This window comes from Limulus polyphemus, unplaced genomic scaffold (genome assembly GCF_000517525.1).
Source record: "Limulus polyphemus unplaced genomic scaffold, Limulus_polyphemus-2.1.2 Scaffold227, whole genome shotgun sequence".
Classification (NCBI taxonomy): Eukaryota; Metazoa; Arthropoda; class Merostomata; order Xiphosura; family Limulidae; genus Limulus; species Limulus polyphemus.
In genome coordinates, this window is record NW_013665837.1 from 96281 (window position 1) to 107941 (window position 11661).

An 11661-nucleotide genomic window follows, 5' to 3' on the forward strand; every position below is an offset into this window, starting at 1 on the left:
ACTATTGCTTAAATGTAAGTTCTAATAACTTCTGCCTGTGATCAATAACAACATCAAGGATACTTGAGTATGGAAGCACATTACGCTAATACAATAATAGGAAGGCAGAGAACGATTTATAAACATAAGGAAAAGTTTTATTGATGGTGAAACACACTATACGTGCAGTCTGTCTTCTTCAAGTATTCAATGTTCTGTCGAAACATGTAATACGTTTCACCATCAATAAAACTTTTCCTTATGCTTGTAAATCGTTGTTTACCTATTACAACATCAAGGGTAGTAATGACAGTTATCAAGAAGTAACCCACGAACGCGCGGTCTATTACATCTAACGTAGAGACCTCTCCTGGACTGTGAACAAGATAATTCCCATGACCAAATGGAAGACTGACTGTCAAACTTTGCAAGCAGTATCTAACATGTGACAAATGTTATCACTCTGGACGGAGCATACGCCTGTTCACGTGTCTGCAAAAGTCTGAGCAATCTGTTATCATCCTACTAGTTATACAATATTTCAAAAGTTCAATAGTTTTTTAGAGGGGCTTTATTGAGATTGCAGATAGCATATAATGGGAAGTAAAGAATTGATAGAGTGTAGAAAAACGTGAACTTTGCATATTATCAAGTTAATGTGCTGACAACACTATACTGTGGAATGTATCATCTTTGTATGGATTCGGATCAATAAAGCATGGCTCCATCAAGATAAAACATCTAAGCATTAGTCTACAATAAAATGCCATTTTCTCAACAAGATAGATAGAAATGGGAAGTGATATGCTTTTCACGGACATTTTCCATGGACTTCTAGGCTTATGAGCTGCTCAAATGGGTCCTGAAAAGTTGTTGTCCATGCATTGTTTATAGACTGAAAAATATAAAAAAGAGGGAGACTACAGTGAATTCAATGTATTGCACAAAAGTGTTCTATAGTAAGAATTGCACTGCAGAGTAATTATCCATAACCAGGGCTATCACAAGAACACCACCAATAGTGGAAAAAAGAATTGCAAGTCCTGGTCACTCATCCATGTGTTGTTAACATATCACATAAATACTCCTCTGTCATTGTCATTGTTGATTAAATCAAAAATTTAGTTTTATAAAAACAAATCTTAACTGAAAGCAACATAAAACTTCTTTGATTTCAACAAGCCATAAATCAGTGATGTTTTTGGTAAACAAAACTTATAAATATTAAAAGCATGTTAAAGTAAGTCAAAGGAACTGTTATTCGCAGATGCTCTTATAACCTTCAGGAAATATATCACAGACTTAAATTGAGTTTTTAGTCTGACTGAGTTTAAAGGAGGAGACAAAACGCAATGTAAAAGTAAAATATATCCATTAACAACCTAAACAATCAAAGGCAAACCATTTCGCAGATCATATAAACAGCATTTTACTAGATATCTGTCACTAGATCTGTTTCAGACTGTAGCTTGTTGCTTTAACCTTCTTCTTTCTTGTTGTTTACTTATTCCAGGCTAAGAATATGTACACGGTTCTGTAATGTTATCCCTCTTAGTTTGCATGCACTACCTACCTCACTGATGCTTATTCCAGTAGAACAAAATAAGGGCAGGTAGGTCCTTAAGGCATCACCTGACCTGTCAATGATAAAAATCACTTTCTACTTTTACATAATGTGTTTTACTTACAGCAACATTCCCCACAATAAACTATATGTAACACCAAAGAACAATAGTTAGCTTGAACGAATGGAATTTAGCCAAATTTCTTGTCTAGCACACTATTGTCAAAACTTAAAAACATGGCTAGAAACGTGTATGGGCGAATATTTTTGAGAACTCTTGTTGAACATGAAATTTTCTTATTTAATTAAAGGAGAAAAGAAACACTAAATATATTATGCATACTACATTTCATGCATAATTTAGTTTCTAAAATGCTTCATTATTCAAGCTCAAACATTTTCCATGTGATATGTTTTGAAACGAATGCATCTTACGAAAATGATCTTCAAACGTTGTGTCTGAATATTTTAGTGAATAATCAAAAGATAGCTTCTCAGTGGCAAGGAAGTTATTTTTACACGAGTTGAATTTCTCGCTCAAGCACATATGAGATATATTTATCTTATGCTCTTTTAGCTTTTTCTCAAAACGAAATTTTATGGCACTACGGGTTAAATAAGTTATTAGTACTTTTTATAAGTTTTAGTTCATCTATAAACAATAACGCTGGTTGTCTTCTTGCTAAAATAACGCATTAGTTTCTTATCATATAACAGCTTTTCCTCTTGTCCTTACGCTTTGCATGGGGCTTAAAATAACCTTTATTTGTTTAGTGTTGTAGAAAACAAGATGGCATTTTATGAGCTTGTTTTACAATTCATTTGTTTCCTCTGTTTGTCTTTGATATCTTTCTTTTGCATGTTTTATCCTATATTTTACTCTCTCGTATTTGGTCTTTTCTGCATAACTTATAATGTAATAATGACATTTATCTAAAGAGATTCTAAGTTGCAATAACCAAAACTATTGGGGCATTTTTGCTTATGTACATGAAATAAGAAAAATTGAAACCAAAGTAGAATGCGTGGATAAAGAATGTCTTTGGTTGAAACTGAAAACGGCAAATGCTTTTAACACCGTGTGTTGATTCATTACTGGAACTGAGTTAATGTTACTGAAATATTGAGAGTATAATATTAACTTTGCAAACTTCGGTTGATTCGTTATCATTATTTACAGTAATATCATTATGCGTTTGTACATTCCAACCAAACTTTGGTTGGTCAAAAAAGTAACTTTGCTTTTCACAGAATATACAAATGCAACTGTAAGCGATTTGGAAAAATAACCAGTTACATGGATGAACCAAAAATTACTGGTAACTTTAACAACAACATAATAGAAGGAGTAGAAAATGAAATAAAGATGTCTTAATACGAATGTTCAAAAATCAACGTTGGCACTGATGCATTCACAATGTTCAAAATAGTGTGGAGTGGTATAAGCCATTCTCGTGCATTCTTCAAGTTTGATTGGTACAAACCTTCCAGATTCACTAGTTTATGAGCATAAGTACACATTTTCAACACACACCAAGGGAAGAAACCGAATGATGTTATATCTTAAGACTGAGTCAGCCATTTGGTAGATAATAACTCAATCCACCACCCCAGGAACTGTCCATTAAGCCATTCGCGTACTGGAATGAAGTGACTTGGAGGAGAGCCATCTTATTGACAGATATCATCAAGGTTTGATAAGGGACAAATTTATGGTCATACTAGGTCACACATCATGTCTAGGTAAAGCTCATCTATAACTTGTTACAAAAAGTAAGGGACTGCAATACCACATGGCCATACATCTGTTCAAACACATGTACAAGCATTAAGGATCTTTAACTTTTTTCAAATAGTGTTATGAGGATTTATGTTGACCCAGTACATAATGTATTGACATTTAGTATGTCCATTTGGTTCCCTCATTTGGCGTCCGGCATGGCCAGGTGGTTAGAGCGCTCGACTCGCAGTCTAATTAGATTACTGTGTTTTATTGACAGTGTAACTAGATTACTGTGCGCTGGCTGACAGTCGTCTCTGAATGTGTTATTATTTGTCTTTTTTTCAAATTTGTGAACCGCGAAAATTTTCTCCAAGTCTTGAATATTTGGTGATACACAACTACGCCAGCACATCTTAAACTATGATTTGTGCTGTAATTATCAAGTATAAGTTCAGTTTTTCATTGCATTTATATTCTACTTTGCACCATCAGCTCTCATTTACATTTCAACGTCGTTTATATTTATTGTTTACATGTGCATCTGTTTAACAAAAATAATCGTGCTTTATTTGTTACAAACCTTACATCTTAAATATTTTCCCAACTCCTACATCTTATTCATCTACGTCTGTCTTGCTACTTACTTAGGGTGTTATTTTGCGGGGATCTAAGTACCAGTAGATTATATATTTAACAGGCCCATGGTCAAGAAATAATATATATATACAGCTCACTAGTTCTCTCTCTAATTAAAATTATGAAGGTCTGAGTGAAGTTTCAAAGCTAAGATAAACGTTTAGTGTCCTATAAGTTTATACTTGTATGTTCTCATGAAAAATAATAGATGGCGTGTACTGACAACTTAGTGAGAACTGCTAAACAGACTAAGCGTACGTCATTGACGAAATCTCGGATTCACAGTTCGGTCAAAATAACTTTAGCCTACACCAGGTCTGGAATTATTTAAAACGAGAAAAACCAGTGTGCTACTTTTAATGTGACTTTGCAATTAATATAGAAATGTTATTTAAATTTTACCAGTGAAGAGTGTTTTGTTGACGTAACAATAGAGACCAGTGTGCCGTTCTCAACATCGATTTGATATGATTTAAACTTTAATAATGTTGTGGTTCTACAAAGATAAAAAGTAGCTCGTTATATTCCAGTTATAGCTTTAAAATGTATTAAAATTGTAAAAATGAAGAATTATTTGACGTTGTAACCACATAAACTGTACTAACATGCTCATGACGTCTAATTACAAGTAAAACGTGATTTGAACTTTGATAATGAAGAACGTTTTGTTATCATAACGATAGAAATAATTAAACTCTCCTTAGGATTCAGCTACAACTGAAAAAAATCACATTTTTTTAATTATAACTAGTCATCACGTTTCAATGGTTACCATTTAAGTAACATATAAACCCTTAATGATAATGTTTTGTCATTGTATTGTATTGAAGTATAACTATAGAAGCTGCCCTTAGCGTTCAGTTATTATAAAATTTTAACTTTGATAATGAAGAATGTTTTGCCATTGTAGCAGTACAAACCAGTAAGCTGTAGTTATGATTCAGTTACAGCTACAAAAATGTAAATTAAACTTTAATAATGACGAGTGCTTTGCCATTGTAGGTCACTATAGTTTGACATCACTTTGTTACAATCGTGCTATTCTTGCACTTCGCTTTCCATTCTTATATTCATTAGCCATTTTTTTAGGTTATACTTATTCCTATCTGAAATTAACTCATCCTAATACAAAATAACAAATTGCCGTTTATTACAATAATCAATAACACACAGATTTAGAGAGAGGTTTTGTTTCTTGCCAGTAGCATATTATTTTCTTCCTTCGCCTCTCGGTTTATTTGTTCTCTCTCATTTCTCTCGATCTCTATTTGTCTTTCGTTGAACTGCTGTCTTTTATATTATTTTCTCAAACCCATGCCAAATAGGTCCCTTTCTTCTTGATCTTGCACCGCTTTTCTGTATATCGGATTGTAATGTTTTACATCCATGGATGTTCTTGTTGTGTCTATGCCACTGAACTTAGAAGAGCTGCCTCTCACTCTTATAATTTTCTAATGATTTATTGCTGTAATCCTGTCATTCCTTTGAGACTGGCCAAAAACTGGTCGTTTTCTTAGCTCCAACCGATATTCCTTACACCTAACTTCATAACACTGTAACAATATAAACCAGTAAGCTACCCTTAGGGTTCAGATACAATTACAATAATGTGAGTTAAAAGCTTAAAGATTAAGAACATTTTATTAAATATACATTCCGTAAGCGTGTCTTGATTTTTATAAATACTTGATCGCACTGAAAATTTGAAGTGTAAAGAGTAGCAGACACTTTAGTTTGGTAGATCTTAATTCTTTATTAACAAATAATTATCTTACGCACCCTTAATTGTGAATAAAACAAACGTGTGTTCGTTATTTACGATAATACTACATTCAAGCCATAATATTTTAATTTAAGTTCAAAAGAGAGATTTGGTGAAAGTAACTATATTATTAAAGAGGTTTCTGTCTACTGACCTTTGAATCGTCATATAGGTCATTACTTCCGTTGATTAACACGTAAAATTTAACTAAAGAAATTCAAGGCGAATGTGTTTAGCATTTATTCTTTATTTTTTCTTGTGCTGTGAAAATATTTCATAAGTTTTGGTTGTCTTGAGACTCTGAGTTCAGTCACATGACGAGGTCACCAAATATTGAACACATTACCGATTATGACTTTTTGACTTGGATTGCTTTCTTACTTTTTAAAATATTAACAAAGGTGCAATTCCCATAATAACTAAATGACTGAAGCAAACCAGTTGATTCTTTTTTGTCACTTTTTTTTTTCTCAATTGCATAAAAGCGTATAAACAAGAATATATATTTACTGTTCTATAACTATAGCTGTGATGATGTGAATGAATGTTTTCTTGAATGGACTGTTCCAGATTAAGATTTATTATTCTTATTAATTTCAGTATACAACTGACGATGGACTAAACTCTGCATCTAATCTGTACAACAACAGGTGTATAAGTTAAAAGATACAAGCTCTGAGAACGAGATTACAAAATGATGAATCTACGTCAAGTCCGCCGTCGACGCCTTACACGCTCGGATAACAGTTACGACGTTTCAGGAGGGTGGAAGTCACTGATTCGAGAGTCTCTACTTCAAACTACATGGCCTATTTCAATCAGTGTTGAGTCTGATGACGAAGAATATGACCTTTTCCACTTGTGTAGGTGAGTGAAGCTATATTTGTCTTGATTGGCCACAAACTATAACATATGAATTTCATTTTTTGGCCAGTTCACTACGATTAACACCCCTCAACTGATCTACAATTATAGTGTCCTTATAGTGGGTGATGTAGCCAAAGCATTCAATGTCAGATCAGAGATTTATACAGATATTTAATTTGAGTCATAACAACAAGAAAACTTGTAATGAGCGACTAAAGCCACTTTACGGAATTTTACTGATAATAAGACAGTTAAGGATTTATGACAAAAAATAAAACAATAATCCTGCTATATGTGCTCGGCTGTTGTTTAGAAACTTATTAATTTTTTGTGTGAATATTTTACAGAAACGTTATTGTCTATTAATCACACAAATTAAAGTAAAAGAAACCAAATCAACTAACACTAACAAGGTTGAAGAAGATAAAAATGCTAGATATTTAGGTAGATAGTTTTGTCATTCAGGTTTATACTTGTTTTGATAAATATAAACTTTGTATAATTCTACAGATTCGATGTCGAAGTTTTGTAACTAAAGAGTGTTATTATAATTCTACTGGATAACAATTGTGAAGTTTTGTCACTCGATGGCGCCACCAAAGCTATGACTGCTCTGAAAGTTAAATGTTTCTTATGCAGGATGAAATCGTTTTGATCTTGCGTACTGTTCGTATAACGTATTACAATGCCTAACGTAATTGTCTTTATCACTCTTGTTATTCTCGACGTCTGAAATAAGTTGCATTTTGAGACGTGCTTGTCTAGTTGGACACACGACTATTCCAATTCTGGTTATTTAAAAAATGAGCGTTACTAGTTTATAATCTAAACAGTGCATTTCAGGGGGGTGTACAGGGGGATTTTCGCCTCTGCAAAAAAGGTTACCCCTGAAGTACGATATTTTCCATTTTGTCGAATTTTAATTGAATTCATTCCCCCAGATTCAGAACTGGAACAATGTACCATTCATTTTTATAAACAGTTTCTTATGAACTTCAGTAAACTTCAGTAAATTTTTAAATTTAAGCCTTTTGTCTTCTCTGGCAATAGTTTCCTAACTGTTCAGTTGTTTTTCCAAATATAATTTCATAATATCTCAGAATTACTTGAGCCTGCAAAATTCCATATTTTCATTGCAAGCTGTTTCTGGATATTCCATCAGAGTTGATATTCTACATGTTCTCGTTAATATATTGAATCACATTTAAAAGAACTCCCAACTAAATTAATTTGTTTGTCAACCTTTCTTTGTTAATTTACAGATACTCTCTTCATTCAGAATTTGTTTGTCAGCTTAGTCTTAAGAAGTAGTTCATAATACATTTATTTTCATTTCTTATTTGCAACACGGGAGGGCGAAACGTACTTCAATCCATTATTCCATTTTGATTATTTGTTAATTCTCAAGTTACTGTCAACAGAACTCCCGTTTCTCTTTCTTTTACTATATAGTTTTATGTATAATATAATATCAGGCCTGTACGCAGAACGTTTGAAAGGAGGATTCTAATTTGTGAGATCAAAAGCTAACACATTATGCGAAGCACAACCAGCATGCAAAGCGTGCTAAAGCTATGGGAGTCTAAAGGCATGCGACTATTTCAAGCCAAAAATGCTAATGCTTCATCAGAAGAATGTAGAATATGTTGAAAACGTTAAATACAAGAAGCAGCTGTGCTATAACTATATAAACATAATTTTTTGCATGATAAAATAGGGGGTATACGTGAGTATACTCTTAATTTTGTTTCCTAAGTGATTGTGTGTAATTGCTATAAAATGTTTTACGCAAAGAACGGCCTCTTTCATAAATGTTCTGGTAATTTTTTTTTATGCTACTTGTTCATTCTCATCAATCAAATTCGTCACCTTAGTAGTATAAGTTTTTACATTAGGCGCATAGGTAATATTCTATAAAACATTTATCATGCCAATGGAAATGACGAGGTTTTTTGCAATAACTCATATTTATTTACTAAAAGGTAAAAGGAAAATAAATTAGTTAATGTTATTACTTTTATTTGAAGTGGGAAATATCACAGTATCTGACTGAATTATATTTTTTCTCAATCTTGATAATTAAACTTTTTTTTAAAGCGACAGTACTCATTTTTAACCTTAGTTTAGTATGAAGAATTTTAATATCAACATTTGTTTAGATTAAGTTTATATTTAGAAACATGCATAGCTTATAGTGTCAGATATGTATTGCGAAACTCTCGCCTATTTTTTAAAGTTGTAGAAGATTCTCGAGAGTAAGAATCAACAATATATGTATGTACGTAAACGCTTGTTAGCGCCAGTACTGTTACGTAAAATTGAAATTTCGAGAAAGCCTCCACACGCCTATAAATATAACCAACGCGACGCGGCAAAAAAAGAGTATCTATTATTGGTTTGCTATAGTTGGTGTGCTATAAACTTCGGAAGCTATAACTGTGATTGTTATAACGCTAATCAATAGGAAAACTTCAGATATTTGACCAGGGGCATTTACAAAGTTCGAAAATTACAAATCATTTAACTTCAGTGGATTCTCATTGGACATTAGTATTTTTACGAAAACATTATATAAATTCATCGTGGAAAACTCGGCATGTGTGGCTGGTAAATAACGAAGGACAAAGCTAACTAGCTTCCTGTTAAGTGAATTAAACCTATATCAACTCGTAATCAACTTGCTCATCGTGAACCATCGATAAGATATTGAAGAAGTTCCAGACTAGAAAGAAGAATTTATATTGCTTGTAAGTTTGTGAAACTGTTGTTTATAGATCATTGTTTGTAATAACTATTTGTAATAACTGTTATTGTAAATTGTATTGTTGTGTGTATATTAAAAGAAAACTGTGTGTATCAATCTTGTTTGTAAATATCATAAACTGACTATATATCGGCTTTTATTTAACAACTAAATACAAAGTACAATTTAACTTATTAAATTTATCAATTAACTCAATTTCAGGCTATTTGAAATTCTAATACGTAACATAATATTAGATATTAGAAAAATAGAAACAACTACGAAATATTCGCCTAGATTATATGTAGAAGAGAATCAGCGCAATTTAGATAAGTTTTATGGTTCAATTAGCAAATAACTTCAACAAAATAATGAAATGCTGTTTATCAGTTTGCTTGTTCTTGTTGAGTACTAATATAAGTGGTTCTACCACAAGGGGCTGTACCATCGCATAAAATATGCAAACGCATACTACACCTTTATAAATCATTAATGACTTCATTAATAATTTATAAATAAGGCATTTTCCACTCCTACTCGACTTTATCTATACCTGCAAAAAGGGATTTTCCGAAATAACAAACTAATATATCAATAAGGCTGACTCAATTGCAATTTTATTAACAAGTTTTCTTGTCTTATTATATCTAAAGATGTCAACTGTGTTATTGTTTCATTGAGTTTGAAAATAAAATAGACGTTAAAAAAGAAAGCAAAAATAAGCAACTTTCGTTTGTGTATATAAAGCTATTCAAGAGTTATCTACACTAGCCGTCCCTAATTTTGAAGTAATAGGCTAGAAAGAAGACACCTAGTCAACATCGCCCACCGTCAACTCTTGGGTTACTCTTTACCTACGAATAGTAGGATTAACAGTCACTTTATAACGCCCCACGAATGAAATGGCGAGCATATTAGGAGCATGAAAATACGCTATTGTTCTTACCTGTATAACAGGAGCATGGAATACGCTATTGTTCTCACCTGTATAACAGGAGCATGAAAATACGCTATTGTTCTCACCTGTATAACAGGAGCATGAAAATGCATATTTTTCCTTTCAATACTTTTAATGTCTATGTTGTCTTTAAACTCAATAAAACAATAATACAGTTACTAACCCATGCCAAGGACACTACAGATGTTTCATATAAATTAAGTGACTAGTCTGGGGGGTATTTGCTTTGGTATTCCGATAAATGAATAAAAATATACGGATTTTTTATAAATGGTAAACATGTCAATTCAACCCAACTGATGGCGCTACATATCGATGGACAGACACGCGACAGTTTCTAAAGGTAAAAGTAAACAAACAAGAGTATTAAAAATTATGAAGTAGGGATTACAAAAAGTAATGAAATAAGAATTAAAACCACAATCACAAACTTATAAAATTTAATTTCTACTTTGGCAGCTTTATACACTTATCTGTAGGCCAAAGTCAGTATTACATTTTATAAATTTGTGATTGTGGTTTTAATTCTTATAAAAGTTTTAGCTATCAGGGATATGGCTATACTAAAAGTTTATATATGTTGTGTCCATTCCATGGACATATAAAAACTGAACAAATAAATAGGGAAAAATAAATAAAATGTTAACGGAAAGTAGGGACCGTTGGTTATTTGTAGAATTGCTATAAGAAATATCCAAAACAAAATAAATGCTGCAATAAAAAGTACACAAACAAGTAAATTGAAACTAGTTGGATTGATTTTAAAACGATTTTCAATCCCGGTTTTTGTTGGCAAATTTAGACTGCTTCATTTAACTATGCGGATCACAATGCCAACCAAAGTATGGATTGTAAATCGTTTTAAAATATATCCAACTAGTGTCACTTTACTTGTTTGTGTACTTTTTATTGCAGCAACGATCCCTACTTTTCGTTAAAATTTTATTCATTTTCCTATTTATTTTCAACATGTGTATGATGTTTTTAGTTGTCTTTTACTCACCACCGTAAACCTATATTTATTCTTCTGTATTCTTAAAACCGGTACAAGTCAGTGACAAGTGGTGAATCGAATGAGCGATTGGGCTTCATATTTATTTTTCACTGAGTTGTAACCATCTGTGCTGTGTGAAAATGTTCAGTAAATAGGTAACTTCAAATGAAATATCTGAAAAGGATTCTACTTGTTGTCCATTAAAAGTAGGCCCGGCATGGCCAGGTGGTTAGGGCGCTCGACTCCCAATCTGCGGGTCGCTGGTTCGAATCCCCGTCCCACCAAACATGCTCGCCCTTTCAGCCGTGGGGGCGTTATAATATGACGATCAATCCCACTATTCGTTGGTAAAAGAGTAGCCCAAGAGTTGGCGGTGGGTGGTGATGACTAGCTGCCTTCCATCTAGTCTTACAATGCTAAATTAGGGACGGCTAG

The 11661-nt window shown here is 32.7% G+C and overlaps 1 protein-coding gene across 1 annotated transcript in view; it reads left to right on the top strand.

The window, feature by feature from the left end:
- Positions 1 to 11661, top strand: part of LOC106478574 (GTPase-activating Rap/Ran-GAP domain-like protein 3) — a 437755-nt gene that overhangs the window by 42340 nt on the left and 383754 nt on the right. Inside the window, exon 2 of the mRNA XM_022382188.1 lies at positions 6265 to 6531. Coding sequence (XP_022237896.1) covers positions 6359 to 6531 — 173 coding nt within the window. The 5' untranslated portion in view covers positions 6265 to 6358. The remainder of the gene's footprint in view (positions 1 to 6264; positions 6532 to 11661) is intronic.